General features: G+C 64.2%; 1 protein-coding gene across 1 annotated transcript in view; it reads left to right on the forward strand.

The window, feature by feature from the left end:
* Positions 1-492: 492 nt before the first annotated feature.
* Positions 493-19,109, forward strand: part of WNT7A (Wnt family member 7A) — a 31,797-nt gene continuing 13,180 nt past the window's right edge. Inside the window, exons 1-3 of the mRNA XM_081276270.1 lie at positions 493-1,556; positions 3,911-4,137; positions 11,262-11,533. Of these exons, the coding sequence (XP_081132396.1) occupies positions 1,486-1,556; positions 3,911-4,137; positions 11,262-11,533 (570 nt within the window). The 5' untranslated portion in view covers positions 493-1,485. The remainder of the gene's footprint in view (positions 1,557-3,910; positions 4,138-11,261; positions 11,534-19,109) is intronic.

Raw genomic sequence — 19,109 nt, forward strand, 5'->3', positions numbered from 1 at the left:
CCCTCCTGGGCTCACACCCACCTCGGAGCTTTGACACTAGCCGGTCCCCTTCCTGGAATGCCAAGCCCCAGATCCGGTGTCCTTCAGGGCTCTGGTCCAATGCCATCTCTTAGGATCTGAAATAACCCTGTGGTGCCCAGAGCTCTCTTTCCCGCCAACTCGTCCTGTTATCATCACTTGAGGCTCAGCCGTCTGGAAGAGTGGCCTTGCTCACTGGCCCTCTGACCCCTAGGGACACCTGCCTTTTCTGTTCCTTGGATCTGCGATGCCCACGGCTGTGCAGGAAACAATGTGGTGGAAGGATGTGGTGGCTTCCAGGGGAGAAGGGACATGCAGTGTCAGAGAGGGAGAGAGGTTCATGCAGACAGTGGTGACAGCCATGTAGGGAGGTCATGCCACAGGGTGGGGGAAAGGGGGGGTCTACCAGAGTCGGGGACACCTTCCTTGCAAACCGGCTCTGCCCCACCCTGGCTGGTGACTTTGGGGAAACACCTTCGCCTCCGTGGGTCTTGGGTTCCTTAGGCTGAAATTGGGTCCAATACCCGCAGCTCCCCTGATCGGGTGCATATCAAAGGCAGGGGTCAGCACCTCTCCAGTTCTGTCCCCTTGAACGAGTCCGGGATGCACCGCCCGCCGCACCCGCCAGGTGTCGCCGCGAGAGCGCGCTGAGCCACCAAGGGGCGCCCCAGCTCTCAGGCAGCTCCCGCGCCCCACGACTGGATTGGGTGCGCGGCCACCCCATTCCGGTAGCGGGACCCCAAGGGGGGGACTGTCCCACCCAGGCTCCCACCTGCCGCCCCTCTCGGGGTAGCAGAAGGGAGGAGGGACTAGGTCCCGTTGGTCACCCCCGCTCCCCCGAAGTCGGGCCCCTGCATCCTGGGCCGGGGGAACCGAGGTGCGCCCCGACACACCTCCAGCTCCCAGGCGACGGGGCAGCTGGACGAGGCTCCAGAGTTCCCCACCGGCTGAGTCCTGGTCCCCTCCACCGGAGGACACCTGCGATCGGGCGACAGGTGGGGGGCGATTGGGGTCCCGCAGCTGCCCACCCGTGCCCAGAGCCGAGAAGGAGCGCGCTTGGGGCAGGGGGCGCTGTCCGTCGGGCGCTCAGACTCGAGGCGGGCGCTCCGGGGAGGCGGGCAGGGGAGGGGCCGGGAGGGACGGAGGGGGGAGGAGGGAGGGACCGGGCGGGCGACAGCAGCGTCCCCCCCCCGCACCCCCCGCGCGGGCTGCACTTGCACCGCTCGCTCGCGCGCAGCCCGGCGCAGCCCTGCGCGGCGCTCGCTCCTCCTCCCTCCTGAGCCGCGCGGCTCCCGCGCTCCCGGCGACTCTCGGCCCCGAGCGCGCGGACGGGAGCCCAGACCGACGGCCCCGGGGACGCCTCGGCCCGCGCCTCCCGGGCGGGCGGGCTATGCTGATTGCCCCGCCGGGGCCGGCCCGCGGGGATCTGCACTGCCCGGCCCGCGGCCCCGGCCACCAGCGGGGACTATGAACCGGAAAGCGCGGCGCTGCCTGGGCCACCTCTTTCTCAGCCTGGGCATGGTCTACCTCCGGATCGGGTAAGGGCCCTCGCGTCCCCTCCGCGCGCGCGTCCCGGCAAAGTTGGCGAGGCCAAGGACACCAACTTCCTGGGTCCCCCCGCGGGAGCCGGGTGGGCGCTGGGGGTCCGGAGCCCGGGCGCGCACAAAGGCTCCCCGCAGGCGGACGCCCCCCGCGGGGGGCGCACCTCGCTCCACACGCGCGGGCCAGGGGACTGGGCATCCCGAGCCCATCTGGAAGCCCCCAGACACAGAGAGCGCCGGCTGGGACCCTCCAGGCCATGGGGACAGCAGGTCCTGCAGGAACGCTGAACCGAGATCGCAGCCGCTCCGGTGGCGTGGGAGCCCCAACTCCGCAAAGGAGGCGCGGGCACCGCTGCTCCCAGAGACAGGGCAGTCCCCAAGTGGCAGAGGGGCCGGTCCCTGCAAACAGGGGACAGGTACCCGGAGGGAGAGAGGGATCTTCGCTGGCCAAAACATAAACCGACCGACGCTCAGAGCCCTGGCACCACCCAATGCCTAGGGACCCTCAGGTGCCCAGAGTTCCCCCCAAGTCTGGGGACAGCGCCTCCGCCCCCCGAGACACACACACACACACACACACAAAGGTAGGAGAGAGGGCAGAGAGCAGTCGCAGGGACAGCCCCAAAGAGAGGCGGGACACCCCGCCCCCCGGGACTGTGCGCCTCTGCCGCCCTCGGGCTGCACCCCCAAATTGTCTGCGAAGTGGGGTGCGCGCGTCCCTCGGTCTGGAAGCGCAGGAGGCGGCGGGGGTCGCTCCTCGGGCTGCATTTGCAAGGCCCTTTGTACTTGGGAGATAATGCACGCGAGGCCCCAAGGGGGGTGGGTGGCCATGGCCCTAAGGGCGGGCGCTGAAGGGCCACCAGGCCCCTCTGTCCCCTGGCTGTGAACTCCCATCCGCCTCTTTTTTGGGGGGGGAGGAGGGCAGCGATGGGGCCTTGGCGAGGGGTGTGTGTGTGTGTGGCAGGTCCTTTGTGTTTTTGACACTGCCACCCCCGGGTGCAGCCACCTCCCCATCCCCCGCGTCCCTGGAGTGGGGTGGGGGTTGGCGAGTGGACAGCCGCGGCTGCCAGCAGGTGCGCCGCGCAGAGTGGACCCGCCGGCCACCAGCCCCGACCGCGGGCGGAGAGGCGACCGCGGGGGCCGAGCGCGCGCGCTGAGCTGTAAGTGCTATTGATTGGCCCGCGTCTGGGTGGCTCTCCCAGCTCCCATCTGCATCTTGGCTGGGCGACCCGCAGCCCCGCGCGCTCCTCCAGCATCCGGGAAGCCCAGCCGGGCTGCTGGGCCCCCCTGGCCGCCCGCGTGCGACATTATCTCCTTTTTAATTAGAATCGGGGCGGAGACACCCGGGAGGGGACACAGAAAGGGAAAATAGCAGAAAATAACCTCCCGGCAGCCCCGCCCGGCGACACCCCCCCACACCCCGTCCCTGGCGCCTGTGGCCCATCGGCCCTGCGGGGACCCAGCCGTCCCCCCGAGGGACCTGGGGAGCGAGCCAGGCAGGGCGCCGCCGGCCTTCCGCCCGGAGGCTGGCCTCTGCAGCGCGGGAGAGGCCCAGGTTAAGAGGTGGGAGGGGTCGGGTGGCTTTGGACCGGGCTCTGATGCTCCCTGGGTCTCCTTTTTCCATCTGTAAAAGGGACCCCAAGGGTCAAAGTGACAACATCCCAGTGCCCCCGTGAAAGGAGGTTTCAACCCTGTTCCCGGGGAGGAGACTGGTGCATGGGTGGGATTCATTGATGGGCCTCATTCAGGAGATCCCAGCTGCGCCAGCCTCTTGGAACAGCAAGCAGGTCCCCAAAATAATAAACAGAGGCCACATTTAGTGATTATGGCACCAGCCCCCACCTCTCCCTCTGCACCTTCTAAGCCCTTTCTGTTTTAGCACATTTGATGGTGACAGCAACCCTATCAGATTAGGACTAGTTGCCAACACCCTTTATTTAGCCATGGAAAAACTGAAGTACAGAGAGGGTGGGTAACTAGCTCAGGGTCACACAGTCAGAGAGCCAAAGAAGCCCAGATGGCAAACCAAGCCAGGTCAGGGGCCCTCCCTGTGTGTGGTGCCTCTGAAGGTTTCCTTTTGCAGACGGGTGGTACCCGGGAATTGAACTCAAGGGCACTAGACCACCGAGCCACATCCTCAGCCCTATTTTGTGTTTTATTTAGAGACTGGGTCTCACTGAGGTGCTTAGGGCCTCCCTAAATTGCTGAGGCTGCGATCCTCCTGCCTCAGCCTCCTGAGCCACTGGGATGACAGGCCTGAGCCACGGGTTCCCCCGGGTCCCTCCAGCCACCTGCAGCACCTGCTAGCTCCCGTGGGTCTCAACCTCTGTCTCTCTGTGTCCCCTCTCCAGTGGCTTCTCCTCTGTGGTCGCTCTGGGCGCCAGCATCATCTGTAACAAGATCCCAGGCCTGGCCCCCAGACAGCGGGCGATCTGCCAGAGCCGGCCCGACGCCATCATCGTCATCGGAGAAGGCTCCCAAATGGGCCTAGACGAGTGTCAGTTTCAGTTCCGCAATGGCCGCTGGAACTGCTCAGCGCTGGGGGAGCGCACCGTCTTCGGGAAGGAGCTCAAAGTGGGTAGGTGCTCACCCCAGCACCCCAGGCGGGGGTCTTACGGGCTCTGAGGGACACAGGCATGCTCTTGGGAGACTTCGAGAATGCCATGCAAGAATGCCCCTCAATCGGGGGGACATCACTGGAACCCCGGTGTCAGGATGGCAGGCTCAATTGCAAACCACCCAATCGGTCGGTGCAAATGTCCGGGGGTTAGTAAAAAAAAAGTGTTCGTGCTGTTAGAAACTGGAGGCCCCAACATTTGAAATGAGCGATTGCACCTCAAAATAGGGATTTCCTGCTTCTCTGAATAATTGGCCCATGGTCCCACCGGGTTGTGATGGAGCTGAGACTGCAGCTTGCAGCAGATGGACCCCGGGCAGCCCCTTTGTTGCCGCAATCCCCGCCACTCCCTGTTGTGCCTGCGACGGATCCACCTGGTGCCTTACGATCCGGACTTTGCAAGCCCTGTGTTCTGGGGACCGGGTGTGTGCGGTGACGTGCGCCCGCCACACACAGGCGTGCCGGCAGACGCAGGCCCAGAGTGTTGGTTGAGCCACACGTTTGACATCTGAGGCAATCATGAGAAGATTCTAGAAGGAAGGTGGTGGAGAATAATACTGGTCTCCAGGAGGCCCTGGCCCGTGGGGAATGGCCACCAGAGTATCTTTCCACCCGTGGGCACTTGGGCACCAAGAGTGCAGTAAACCCTTCTCTGCCCTGGGGACCCTCGCTGAGAGTCAGGGCAGGTCAGATTTGGGGGTTTGGGGTCCAGCCTTGAGCCCATCCACGCACCTTTCTGAGATCTTGCTGGTCCAGAAATTTGAGCCCCAAATCCCCTGCCCTTCCTCTCCCTCTTCCTGACCTGAGGGCTCACCTTTACAAGTGGAAAACTAGACCCCAGGGAGAGGCAAAGTCACACGCCTGTCATCCCTGTGGCTCAGGAGGCTGAGGCAGGAGGATCGCAAGTTGGGAGGCCAGCCTCAGCAAAAGCGAGGCGCTCAGCAACTCAGTGAGACCCTGTCTCCAAATAAAATAGAAAATAGGGCTGGAGACGGGGCTCAGGGGTGGAGGGCCCCTGAGTTCAATCCCCAGTACTCCCCCCACAAAAAAAAAAGAGGTGCTCTAGCAGGCTAGGCAGGTAGAGGTGATGGAGGAGAATTCAGACCAAAAGAAGAGCCCCGGTAAACCCATGAGAAAGCGATGCTCTGACAACCTGGAAGGGAGTGGGGACTGGAGCCAGCAGGCACGTGGGGTCTATCCCAGGTGTTTGGCGGGAAGGGTTGGAGGATTTTGCCTGTGGGTTCGGATGCCAAAGTTTGGCCTGAACCATATGAAATTGCCGCTCTTCAATGATTACTGACTTACCCAATCGGCAGCTTCCTAGGATCCAGTCTAATTCTGGAAGGTGCATTGGTACAGAATCCATTCATTTGGTCACGCATTTACCAAATGTCTACGGAGCGGCCACCGTGACTGGAGGCCACCAGCCCTCAGCAAGGGTGTGCCCAGGAAAACAATGAGGCCGGCTGGGCTGGGCACGGAAGGCCCCTGGTGAGCCCTCCCAAGCAGGAGGGGATGGGGGCTTGCTACATCGGGACTCTTGTCCTCACCAGGGTGGCCTCTTGGAGATACACAGCCACCCAGGGCCGCTCTCTGACGGCAGGGACCAAGGGTGGTGGCGTTGGACTTCTGGAGCCTGGGCACTCTCTGAACCACAGGGCATTGGCTTGTCTTTGAAAAGCCTTCCCAGAAGCTCCACCCCTATACCACCTGCCTACATCTCATTGGCCAGAACCAGTCACATGGCCATGCCTAGCTACAAGGGCTGCTGGGAAATGTAGTTTTCTTTGTAGAGCCACCTTGAGAAGGGCTTGGGCTCTCAGAGCCAGGGGGAAGGGGAGAGGGACGTGGGGTGGGCAGCTGGCCCTCAGGTTCTTCTCCCTGCCCTCCTCCCCACCCGACCCTCCACCCTGGCCCTCAGTTTGGGCCGGCTCCTTGGTTCATCTTCCTTCTGGGGTCTCCTGCCTAGATCAAGGCCCCCAGCAACAGCAGGTCCGCTCCCCCTTGGATGCTGGTCCCCAAGCCCCACTCAGGCCACCTCCCCCAAAAGGGGGACTTTATGAATGCCCAAGAACTGGAAAACCAGGGGGTGGGGGCTGGTCTTCAGGATGGCCTGGGCCAGAGGGAGCATGGCCTTCAGCCCCCCAGAGCCACGTCTTGGGACAGCAGGGTGACCTTCACCAGCCCAGGGGCCAGCAGCAGATGCAGAGGTCCGGAGACTCGCTCCGGTGGCCAGCAGGGCCCGTGCGTCCATCCCAAGTCAGCCACCGAGGCCACAGGCTGCGTGCTGGTGTTGGCCACGCCTGTTGGCGGCATCCTGATGGTCTCTTGGGGACAGACTGGCTGGCTGTGCCCAAGCCCCTCAGCCTGGGGCATCAAGGGGGGGCCACTGGTCCCTCAGGGCCCCCCCCCCGAGGCTGCAAGTTCAAGGTCACGGTGCGGCAGGGCTGGTTTCCTGCTGCTGGGATAAGGCTGCTATGTCCTCGGTGTCCTCACAGAGTGCCCTGGATCTCTCGTGTCCTCATCCCCTTTGGCTTAAGAACAATCGATGGCCTCAGGTGCCACCCTAATGGCCCCATTTTAACTTAACCGAGACTTCAAAGACCTTCTCTCCAATTGCAGTCGCATTTGGGGATCCCAGAGCGGGGGGCGGGGGGTGTTCCAGACTTCAACATGTGAATTAGGGGGGTGCGTGTAACTCAGTCCATGGCCACAAGTGACCAGACGGCGGCAGGGTCCAGCACTGTGGGGGGGGGGTGTTCTCAGAGGTGACACAGCCAAGATTGACCGTGGTCTGGCCAGTGGGTCTTGAAAGGTGGAAAGAAACTTGGTGACCAATCAGTGGGACCCCAGGCAGAGAGAACAGAGAGGTGTTCGGGGGCTCTGCAGGAGGCGGGGCTATGGCAGAAGGCGTGGCTATGGCAGGAGGCGGGGCTCTGCGGAAGGAGGGGCCATGACAGGGGGTGGGGCCACGGAAGGAGGCGGGGCCATGGCAGGAGGCGGGGCTCGGCTGACATGGTAGGCAAGCTACCAGGGTCTTGGATACTGGGGACTTAACCCAGGGCCACTCGGCCACTGAGCCCCCTCCCCAGCCCTATTTTGTATTTTACTTAGAGACAGGGTTTTGCTGCTTAGGGCCTTGCTAAGTGCCTGAGGCTGGCCTCCAATTGGTGATCCTCCTGCCTCGGCCTCCGGAGCCGCTGGGATGACAGGCGTGGGCCCTTGTGCCAGGCTCTGTGCTGTCTTGGTTGTGCCCTTGGGAATATTGTCCATCTCTCTGGCCAGAAGGAAGGTCCCCAGGGAGCAGAGGCCTCTGACACAGTGCCTGGGATGTGGAGGGGTCAGTGAGGACAGTGGGCTTCATGGACATTGCCCCCCCACCCCCCCGTGGTGCTGAAGCCGGCCCCTCCTCCAGCTCCTATCTGGAGCAGGGTGGGGACAAGGGGCACCTGGGAGAGGCACCCCAGTGGTGGTGGGTCCCTGTCCCTGCCCACATCATGCAGATCTCTACTCAGGGGCCTCCTCCTCCAGGAAGGCATCCTGGACCATCCTTCCCGAGACAGTGCCCCACGAGCCCCACAGGGCACCCCTGCTGCCCTCTCCTCAGTCCTCACCACTTACACTGGGGACCTGACTTACCTTTGTCACAACGTGTCCAACGGGAGGCTTCTGCCCACCCCAAGGCTCCTGATCGCTTCCTGGCATGCAGTAGGTGCTCCTGATCTCTTCCTGGCACACAGTAGGTGCTCCTGGCCTCTCCTTGGCACACAGTAGGTGCTCCTGGTCTCTTCCTGGCACAGAGTAGGTGCTCCTGGTCTCTTCCTGGCACACAGTAGGTGCTCCTGGCCTCTCCTTGGCACACAGTAGGTGCTCCTGGTCTCTTCCTGGCACACAGTGGGTGCTCCTGGTCTCTTCCTGGCACACAGTAGGTGCTCCTGGCCTCTCCTTGGCACACAGTAGGTGCTCCTGGCCTCTTCCTGGCACACAGTAGGTGCTCCTGGTCTCTTCCTGGCACACAGTGGGTGCTCCTGGTCTCTTCCTGGCACACAGTAGGTGCTCCTGGCCTCTCCTTGGCACACAGTAGATGCTCCTGGTCTCTTCCTGGCACACAGTAGGTGCTCCTGGTCTCTTCCTGGCACACAGTAGGTGCTCCTGGTCTCTTCCTGGCACACAGTGGGTGCTCCTGGTCTCTTCCCGGCACACAGTAGGTACTTACAGAACACTGATGAGTGCTTGGCCAGGCAGGCCAGTTCCTGTCCCCACTGTGTCCCCGGTGCTCTGAGACCTGATGGATGGAACCTGGTCTCGTTATCTTAGCACCTCGCCATTGCCAAGGCTGGCTTTGCACTCGCGATCCTCCTGCCTCAGCCTCCTCAGCCTCCGGGATCCCTGGTCCGTAACTGTCCCCTGTGGACGGGTCCTCCCCACCATGGACGGCCATCAGGTCCACCGAGGCTTGGAAGGAGTTCACGTAGCCAGGGTCCAGCTGTGCTGGGGGGGCCAGATGTGAACCCCAGTTACCTGCCTCCAGGGCCTGCGTGTGGCCGACTGAGGCTCCCTGACCCTCCCCAGGTGGAGGGACAGGAAGGACATTCCCAGGTGCACCCAGCCGCATGCGGAAGGGAAGGGCAGGCTGGGGCGGGCGCTGCCCATGGGTGGACAGGCCACCCGGGAGAGACCGGGGACAGAGGTGGGCGGGAACAGGGTGGGGACCCGCCCACGCCCCTCCCCTGCTGCAGCCCAGACACCCCCTCATTTTCCGGCCGGGGACTCCCTGGTCCCCCTGCACAGGAACAGCCCCACGTGGCTGCTGGCCCAGAGGGGCGGTGAGTGGCCAGGGCACGGGGTTGGAAAGAAGGACATTTTTCCATCTGTTTTCCGGACTGTCACGGAGGCCAGCCACTGTGACCCAGAGGACTCCCGCCCTGACCCTCAGCTGGGAACAGCAGAGAGACGAAGAGAAGGACCTGGGGGTGTCCAGGGTTCCCAGCCAGACCCCGTGGACACGCCCAGAGTGTCCCCACAAGCCGGCTGGCCGTGTCCTGCTGGGAACTCTGAGGTCACACATGGGCAGCTGAGACTCAGGGAGGCTGTGGCCTTGCTCGGGGTCACCCACCGGGGACAGGAGAATAGACAGCGAGCTCCTTCTCATCCCAGGCCTGAGCTGACGTCCCCCTGTTGATGGGTTGAGAATGAGGGACGGGGCTGGGCACGGTGGCACCCGCCTGTCATCCCAGCAGCTCGGGAGGCTGAGGCCGGAGGATCGCAAGTTGGAGGCCAGCCTCAGCCACTCAGCGAGACCCTGTCTCTAAATAAAATATAGCAAAGGCTGGGGACGGGGCTCAGGGGGTGAAGACCCCTGGGGTTCCATCCCTGGCACCAAAGTAAATACTTCAACAAGAGGTGGCCCTGCTTCATGCCATCTCCCCGTCACCAGGCCTGTCGGCGATGAATCAGGACATCTTGGGGCCACTCTCCTAAGAGGCCAAGAAGATGGCACTCAGGAAATGACCCAGGTGGCCCCAAGAGCTGTGCAATACCGTCAGGTCCCGGGAGTCCTCTGGAGTGGGTGGGGACAGCAGGTGACCTCCAGGGAGGTCACCTCCCAGCGACGTGACTTCTGCAAGGGACCTCCCAGGATGTGGGCCTTGGGGGCCAGGAGGGCGGGGCCTGAGGGGGACACTGCCCGACTGGGGGCCTGAACCCCAGTCCCATCCACCTTCTAGACAGGGGACCACAGCACATGGGTTTCTCCTCGGAGCCTGTGACTATAGGGTCCCAGACAGCGGAACCTGCCTCGGGGACTGTCACGGAACCCTGCAGAGAGCTGCGCATGCATCTGGTGCCTAATGGATGCCCAACACCTGGGACCTCCCCTCCACCCCCACCCCGACTCCCCATGACCCTCCAGGCCTCCACTGAGCTGCTCAGGGCCTGGCTAAGTGGCCGAGGCTGGCCTCCACCTTGCGATCCTCCTGCCTCAGCCTCCCGAGCCACCAGGTTCCCGGGGCTAACGCTGGTGGACAAAGCGGATGTCCAGGTGACGCCGGCCCCTTCCCGGGTCCCTGGGAGCTCTGAGACCCGGCCGGCATGACCGTCCCCCGTGGCTTCCTGGACCCGCACAGCAGTGGGCGCAGAGGGAGGCCCAGCCTGGAGGGGAGGCCACGGCCCCCGACGGGCCTCTGGTCTGGTCTGGGGTCCACCTTGAACCCAGGGGCGTCGAGTGTGCCCAGGGGGCCCTTGGCCACCTCCGGGGACAGCATGGGCCAGCTGGGGGGACAGAAGCCGAAGCCCAGGCCATTTCCTTGTGACCTGCAGTGCTGTCCACTGCTCTGAGGACCCGGCCGGGCCACCAGCTGGAGGGCAGCAGGAGGGGAGGCCGGTACCTTCAGAATGTCCCCCGCTGCCACACTGCACTCTCGGTCTGGTGACAGAGACACAGTCTCCCTGCAGCTGCTGTCCCTCGAGGTAGTGGGGACAGTCCGTGGTCTGGTCGGGGTGTCTGCGGGCCGGGTGGGCAGCTGTGCGATAGCCCACGTCGAGGTCACTTCCTTCTGCCCCGTGCTGTGACCTCAGTGGCTTTTTTTCCCTACTCCTCGCGACCACCCTAATAACCCGGGTCCTGTTATCACCCCGTTTTATAGTGGAGCAAACGGGCACAGAGAGGTTAGGTGACTCACCCAAGGTCACACAGCAGGAAAGTCCAGGAAGAGCCACCCCTCCCCCTGGGCCTTCTGAGGGTCTGACCTTGACCTTGACGGTCCCCAGGGTTTCCTGTGTGCATGCACTCAGTCGGTGCTCAGATAATGCCCGTTGCAAGTCTCAGAGGTGGAGGGGCAGCTGAGGGGGTGGACGAGGCCCAGAGTGCCTACTTTGGGGACATTTGCTGAGCCAGGCACTAGGCTGAGCCCTGTCTTTAGCCTCCTTGGGGACACCGATCAGGTGGTCCCTGGCCTCATCCAGGAGGCCAGGAATGGAGGACAGGTCTTTGGGGGAGGCCGTGGCCTCGCCGCCGGGCCTCCTCCCCAGGACCTGGGGTCCTTCCACGCAGCCGGCTCCACAGCCCGTCCCTCTGTCCCCCCCAGGGAGCCGGGAGGCGGCCTTCACCTACGCCATCATCGCGGCGGGCGTGGCCCACGCCATCACGGCGGCCTGCACCCAGGGCAACCTGAGCGACTGTGGCTGCGACAAGGAGAAGCAAGGCCAGTACCACCACGAGGAGGGCTGGAAGTGGGGCGGCTGTTCGGCCGACATCCGCTACGGCATCGGCTTCGCCAAGGTCTTCGTGGACGCCCGGGAGATCAAGCAGAACGCCCGCACGCTCATGAACCTGCACAACAACGAGGCCGGCAGGAAGGTGGGCCGCGCGACGTCTGGCAGCCTCGGGGCGCCCCGAGGCACCGCCTGGGCACCGGAGGGGTCTCGCTCGGGGTCCATGAGGGCCGCTCTGGGGTCACTCGGCCCCATGGAGGGGTGCGGGGGGGCTCTCGCTGCGCAGAACTGGAAGGGAGGGTCCACGGGGTCACCTGCCAGAGCAGCCAACCTGTCCTCGGTCATCTTAACCAAGGTCTGCAGCGCAAAACAGAGAAGGTGAACGTCCCCTGGTGATGATTCTGAGCTCTAGAGAGGGTCTGTGAGCCAGAGAGGGAGGGCTCGGCGCCTGTGGGGCTGGGGACAGACCATGGCTGTAAAAGGTCATGTAAGGCCACCATCAGCAGGGCGCAGTGACCACACCTCTAATCCTGGTGGCTGGGGAGGCTGGCCTCCAACTTGTGATCCTCCTGCCTCAGCCTCCCGAGCTGCTGGGATGGCAGGCGTGGGCCATGGAGCCTGGCTGGACCCGGACGTTGTGATGGCTGAGTCTCCTCAGAGTCCCTCTGAGGAGCCACCTGTGGCAGGTGGAAAGGGAGCCCTGTCCTGTCCGTCTCCCGGCCCCCTCTGGGGCCTCCAACCCCCTCCTGTCCCCTGCTGAGTCACTCAGGGAGGCCGCTCCCCTGAGCTGCCCCAGGGTGACCTCCTGGGGTCACCTTGAGGCCCTGCAGGTCCATGCCTCGGGGCCCCTGTCCAGGGTGGGACCTGCCCCCCCCCAGCGGGTCCTCGGCTATTTCTTCCTCCTTCTCTCTGGGGCTAGGTCCCCTCAGGTCATGGGTCACAGGTCACAGCAGCAGGGCTCGGTCCCTGGAGGGGACAGAGGAAAGCAGTGACCTCCAGCCCCCGCGGCACTGACCTTATCTGTCTACCTGTTAGGGCCGAGCCGACCATTAAAGCAGTAGATACAGCGAGGGGACAGGAGGAGGGACCGGAGGAAGAGGACGTCACCTGTCTGGCGGCGTCCCCTCCTCAGTCTGTAAGCTGTCTGGGGTCCCAGCCTCCCGGGTTCTATGACAAAGCCATATTCCAGACCCCGCTGCAAGGGGGTGGGCACCAGTGGGTGCTGGGGAGCCACAGATGGTTCTGGAGCAGGAGTGGGTGGCATCAGGGACTCCACAGGGGAGGGACCAGAGAGGAGGGGTGGGGCAGGAAGTCCACCAGACCCTGGGCCTCCTGAGGCCTGTCCCAGATGTCCCCAGGGCTGTGCGGGAGCCGGGTGCCACCTGGCAGAGGAGGGAGAATAAAGGTCACCGAGGTCCCTGCTGCCTCAGGATCTGCGCTTTGGCCCACAGCCCAGCCCCCACCACCGAGCTGGAGGGACGAGGCCAGCCACAGTGGCTGCCCCATGACATCGCCCATGGCCCACAGGGTGGCCAGGCCTTGGGGACTTGGGACACGTGTGGGGAGGGGCGCCCCCTTGGGATCCCAGTGTGGCTGCTGGCACTTTAAGGCCCGAGCAGTTCCGGCTGATGGCCCGGGGCTTGGGCTTGGGTCACTAGACTCCCCCCCATTTCCCGGCAGGTGGCCTTGGGGAGGCAGGTCTGAGACTGGAGGCCCGGAGGCCGCGGAGGCTGGTGTAGGACCCTCAGGGCGGGTCCCCAGGTCCGACCACGTCCCTCCAGCACGTTTCACCTTCTGTGTGGACACAGGTCACTCAGCTGCTGAGGCCGGCCTCCAACTCTCTATCCTCCTTCCTCAGCCTCCCGAGCCGCTGGGATGACAGGCGCAGGCCACCGCACTTTGGGCAGCGGGGAAGGGAACTGCCCATGGCCCGTGCCCTCCGGGGGGCTCACTCTAGTCCAGTCAGCTAATAGGAACCAGATGGTGACTCGGGGCTGCGCGCCAGGGGACAAGCAGTAGGGGTGAGGGGTGGTGAGGCCGAGGAGGCTGGAGGCACTCGGAGCCTTGGAGGTCGGCTCAGGGAGTCAGATCCTGTCACACAGGACTCGTGGGGACTTCCTGTGGCAGGGCCCCGGGGACAGGGCGGAGAGGAGGTCACTTGGGAAGCCTGACCTGCAGGAAGGCCCCTGGGGTGGCCGAGGGTGCCTTGGCCGGGGTCAGGAGCTGAGCTGAGGCCATGAGCACTGGATAAGGAAGAGAAATGGGTGCCCCCGGGTGCAGGTGCGGGACGTGGAGCCAGCTGCAGGTCTGGCTGTCTCAGGCTGCAGGTGCTGGGACCCTCGCGCTGCAGAGGCTCCTGGCTGGCAGCCCCCAGGGGAGGTGGCCTTGATGCGTGGACCGCTCCCAGGTCCAGCCCCCCTGTGGCCTGGGAGATGGGATCGGGATGCGCTTGAGAGTCTAGAAAACGTCCCCTGGGGTGGCCCTGAGCCGGCCTCTGCTATTTCTGCAACTTCTGCCCCGGGGACAGGGGTGGACAAGTCCCCAAGATGCCAGGCCGGCTCTGGGGGCCTGGGCAGCCCCTTCCAGGGCCTGGGACGGCAGAGCAGCCGGGATGGCGGGGCTGGACGGGGCTGGTCCTGCTGGAATGCGCCACTGCCCCGGGGCAGGTGAGCTCAGGGGGTTGGAATGCCACCGGGCTGCGGAGTCCCCTCCCGGCCCTGCCCAGGCTCTTGCGCATGGAGGGCTGCGGGTCGGTCTTGTCCCTTCCTGTCCTCCCGGTCTGGTCTGGGTGCTCCTGGGCCCTGGAGTCCCAGTGCACCCCGGATCCGGGCAGCCCGTGGGCCAGGGGTGACAGCAGGGACCGGCCCCTGGCCCCTGGGGCGGGGCCCAGATAAGGCCGGCTGAGCTATGCTCCGGGCAGCGTCCTGAGGGCCACTTGCATATTTGACCAGAAAGAGTGGTCAGCTAAGAGGGACCAGATGGTGACTCAGGGCACGTCAAGGGCCTGAGCGGCCGAGCCCCACCTCCCCGGGCCACCTGCACCCGGGCACAGAAGTGGGCAGATCTCCTGCCTCGGGGACCTTAGATTCCCCCCCACCTCCATAAAGGTTCCTTCCTGTGTCCTCAGAAAGGCCGTCAAGGGTGACAGGAGGCTGGGGAGGACCTGGGGTCCTGAGGACCACCAGACCCCAAGGTCCTGCCCAGTTGCCCTCCCTGCTCCCAGCTGGGGTGAGCCGGGCTATTTCTACCTCAGGACCTTGGCACATGCCACGTCTGCCCCCGGGAGGCGCTTTTCCCCTCAAAAGTTCGCGTCACCAGCTCCGACTCTGTCCCCAGGTAGCACGGACCCCCTGTCCCAGCTCCCACTATTCCAGTCCCTCTTGGGGACCTTTCTTGTGACTCATCTTAAAGGGGCTTCAGCAGGTGTCAGTCTCAGGTCTGGCCTATTTGGAAGGGCTAACTCCGGCCTCCCCGCCCAGCCTCTGCTGCCCCATGAAGACACCCTTTTCTGGAACATTCCAAGAGCTGCCACTTTGTTGTGCAGCTAGAGGCGCTTCCCCCCCTGGGGACTCCTGAGTCCACGCACGGGAGACTGGGCCAGGCTCAGAGAGAGAGCGAGGAGCGGCAGGATTCGCACCCAGGACCGCCCCGGCTCAGCCTCCCTCCTGCTCCTGTGACGTGCTGGTGTGCCTAAAGGGCTGAGGTGGCACTAGGAGCTCTCCTGTGGGCCGGCGGGGGACCTGGCGGTGGCCAGACCCACAGAAAAGAGCCAGGACAGGTGCCCGGGGCAGAAGCCACGGAGATCAGGGGCAGGGAGGCCCGGGGCGGAGGATGCTCCTGAGGCCGGAGGTTTTCTAGTCATCTCGAGTCACGCAGCCAGGGTGAGGCCCATGAGGTCCCCGTCATTGATGCCACAGGCGATAGCCGTGGTCAGTGCCCAGGAAGGGAGGGGACAAGATAAAGGGAGGCCAGCCCTTCCCGAGGAGAAGGGAAACATCCGTGGGTCCCAGCGTCCCCAATCTGAGACCCCGGCATCCCCAATCTGGCATGGACACAGGCAGCCTGGGGCGGGGGGGGCGGGCGGTGGACAGCCCAGCCTGGGGGACAGCAAGGTGAGCAAGCTCTCCCTGTCCCCTAGTCCCTACGGACTGGGGGAGAGGGGGACAGAACTCACACCAGGAAGTGGCCTCGTTCGTTAGTGGCCGTGAGGATGCAGGTCACTTGAAGGGTAGCGCTCGTGGCAGGGGGCTCATGTGAGCCCCAAGAGCCCCGAGGACCCCTGTGAGGAGCGGTCTCTGTCCTCTCCGTCCTGCAGATGGGACAGTGGAAGCACAGAGAGGTCAAGCAAGTTGCCTGGGGCTGCACAGCGGACAGGTGCTACCCTGGGATCCCAACTCAGTCCTTAGCCACCTACAGGCCGCAGGGGTCTTGGACCCGGGTCAGCCTCCCCCCATCTTCTCCAGGTCCTGACACCCTAGGTTCCCTGGTGGCCTTGACATCCTCAGGCCCCCTGACTTGGGGACGCGTGGGGACTATAGTTCAGGTCACTCAGGATGGGACCCTCCTCGTGGGGTGCGTCCTTGCTCTCTGCTGCTTCCTGTGTGTCCTTGGGTAAGTCCCTTGGCCTCTCTGTGCCTCGGCCTTCCCACCTGAGACAGGGCCGTCACCACAGGGTGTCGCGGTGGCTGACCGAGGGGACGTGTCTGAGGGGTCTGGAGCGCCGTCGTCCGGGGCGGTGACCACAGTCCAAGTGGCTGTTCAAGCTGATGTCCATTGGAATGGGTTGGACTGGAAGTCCGGGTCCTTGGTCCCCGTGACGTGTGGCCCTCGATGTGGCCCTTGGTGGCGGGGAGTGGCAGGGCACGGCTGTGGCGTGGGGGTGCTCGTGGGTATACAGTCGGCGCTCTGCTCCGAGGCTGGAACCGGGATCGCGCCAGCCCAGGGGTCTCAGTGCCAGCCACTTGATGTCCCCCGGGGCCATTCCCAGGGTGGCTTCTGGCCCCGCAGCCAGGGGCTCCTTTGAAACCGGGGACGGGGAGGGAGGGGACAGGGTGAGGCCCAGGGAGAGTCGGGCTCAGTTACACCTCGGTGAGAGCAAGTCAAAAGGCGTCCAAGGGGACAATCGCCTCCTTTGTCCTCGGGAGGGGACCGAGACTCCTGGGTGTTATCAAATCTGCAGGGGGGAGGGGCGGGAGGGGACCGGGCGGGAGGGGCGGGGGTGTCCTGGAGCCAGGGCCAGGGGATCCGGAGGACCTGGCTCCCCGAGCCGGCAGCTGCCACTGTCCCCAATCCTGGTCACTTTGGTGACTCTGGAGGAGAATCCCTGTGTGGTGATGTCCCTGAGAAGGACCTCGGCCTGGCGGGGGACAGTCCAGGGTGCCGTCCAGGGAGGGTCTTAGGGCAGCATCGTGGACACTGGGGTGACAGGGTCCTGGGTCCACTCTGCAGGCGGAGGCTGGCAGTGAGCTCCTGTCCCCTGGGCGTGGAGAGTCCTGGCCAGAGGCCGTGGGGGCCGGCGGGTCACACCCTGCTCTGGCTCGGGGAGGACTGGGTTGGGCCTCTGTTCTGGGCAGGGAGGCCGGGAGTTTCCATCACAGCCCCGACTGGGCAGCCTGTCACTGTGCCACCTCAGCTGGGCCCTGGGGGGGAAAGGCCAGGAGGAGCCCACGTCCTCCTCAGATCTGGTGCAGACTGAGTAAGTGCCCACAGAGGGCCGGGGGCAGCTGGGCCTGTCATCCCAGCAGCTCGGGAGGCTGAGGCAGGAGGATGGCAGGTCGGAGGCCGCCAGCCTCAGCCACTGAGCGAGGCCCCGAGCAGCTCAGGGAGACCCTGTCTCTAAATAAAATAGAAAAAGGGGCTGGGGCTGGGGCTCAGGGGTCGAGGGACCCTGAGTTCCATCCCTGGGACCAAAAAAAATAACAACTTGAACTTGACCCCAGACTTTTCCTGACCCCCCAAGAACCGCAGCCCAGTGCCACCCACAGCGTCTTTCCAAATTCCGCACTCCCTGCTTGAGGCCCCTCTGCACCCCAATAACTACCTACACCCCCCAGCCACCGGCCAAAGCCACCGATGTCACTTTCCAAGCCCCTGCTTGGCCTCCTGTGGTCTTCAAATGGAAGTTCGACCCTCTCTGTTGCCCACAGCCTCACAATGGCGCCCGTCATTCTGAATAGATGTCAAAGTCGTCACCAGGGTCCCCTGCCCTTCTGCCATCCCTGCCTGGCCCCTTCTGTTCCCATTGACACTCGCCTCCTTGTGACTCCTCAAACACACTGGGTCCCTCCCTACCCCAGGACCTTTGCACTTGCCATCTCCCCTGCCTGGACGGCTATCCCCCCACGTCCACCCCCCCTCACCTCCGGTCTCTGCTCAAATGTCACCTCTCAAGGAGGCCCTTCCCACCACCCTATTTGGACCGGCCTCCCCTCTGCCGTCCACTTCCTGTCTCCTCAAGTTGTTTGTGGATAGAGTGCTGTGGCCACCTGACATAACATTGGAGGTTTGCCAGGGAATCCCTGCGTGGCTGGGGACAGCCGAGCCAGGACCACCCGTGTTCGGCCCCAGCCTCTACCTTCAGGACTGGCTCCGGGGACCCGCGGTGCAGAGGTCTTATTCCAGACGCCCCCAGCCCCAGGCTGCCCTGGGTCCTCCCTCTCTGTGGACTCGGGGGGCCTGTGCCCAAGGGGACCCGGGAAGGGGCTCCCTCTGACAGACGAGGGGACCGAGGCCCACAGGGTCCCTGACTCCAGATCGGGGCTGATGGCCAAAGTGGGGGCCTGGGGCCCGCTGCCTGGCTCCTTTGTCCACTCACGCGGTCACCAAGGGCCTCCAGAGGCCGTCGGTGTGGTAGCTACGAGGCTGTGGCCACAACAGGGAGAGCGTGTCCCTTCAACCACCTTCTCCTGAGACCTACTGTGCGCAGCTCGGTTTTAGGCACAGGGACTCAGGGACAAAGAGAGCGTTCCTGCTTCCCGAGGGCTGGCGTCCCAGAGAGGGAGAAGGGGACTTGCCGCCCGAGGCAGGGACCTGGAGGGGGCGGAGGGCACAGGGACCCAGGATGATGGCATCTGCTTGGGGCCCGGCTTAAATGCGTGGATGGCGAGATGGGAGGGTGGGGGTGGGTATGTGGGTTGGCGGACGGGCGGACGGATGGACAGACCGATGGATGATAGAGGGATGAATGGATGTGTGGGTGTGTGGATGGACAGATGGACAGATGATGGATAGGTAGATGGATAGATGGGTGGATGGGTGTGTGATGGATGGATGGATGGGTGGATGGATGGATGGATGGGTGGATGGATGGATGGATGGATGGTGGGTGGATAGATGGATGGTGGGCAGATGGATGGGTGGATGGATGGGTGGATGGATGGGTGGATGGATGGGTGGATGGATGGGTGGGTGGGCAGATGGGTGGATGGATGGGTGGATGGATGGATGGATGGATGGGTGGATGGGTGGATGGGTGGATGGGTGGATGGATGGATGGGTGGATGGGTGGATGGATGGATGGATGGATGGATGGGCGGATGGATGGGTGGATGGATGGATGGGTGGGTGGGCGGATGGGTGGATGGGTGGATGGATGGATGGATGGATGGGCGGATGGATGGGTGGATGGGTGGATGGGTGGATGGGTGGATGGATGGGTGGATGGATGGGTGGATGGATGGATGGATGGATGGGCGGATGGATGGATGGATGGATGGATGGAT

This window comes from Spermophilus citellus (genome assembly GCF_964194105.1).
Source record: "Spermophilus citellus genome assembly, chromosome: 19".
Lineage (NCBI taxonomy): Eukaryota > Metazoa > Chordata > Mammalia > Rodentia > Sciuridae > Spermophilus > Spermophilus citellus.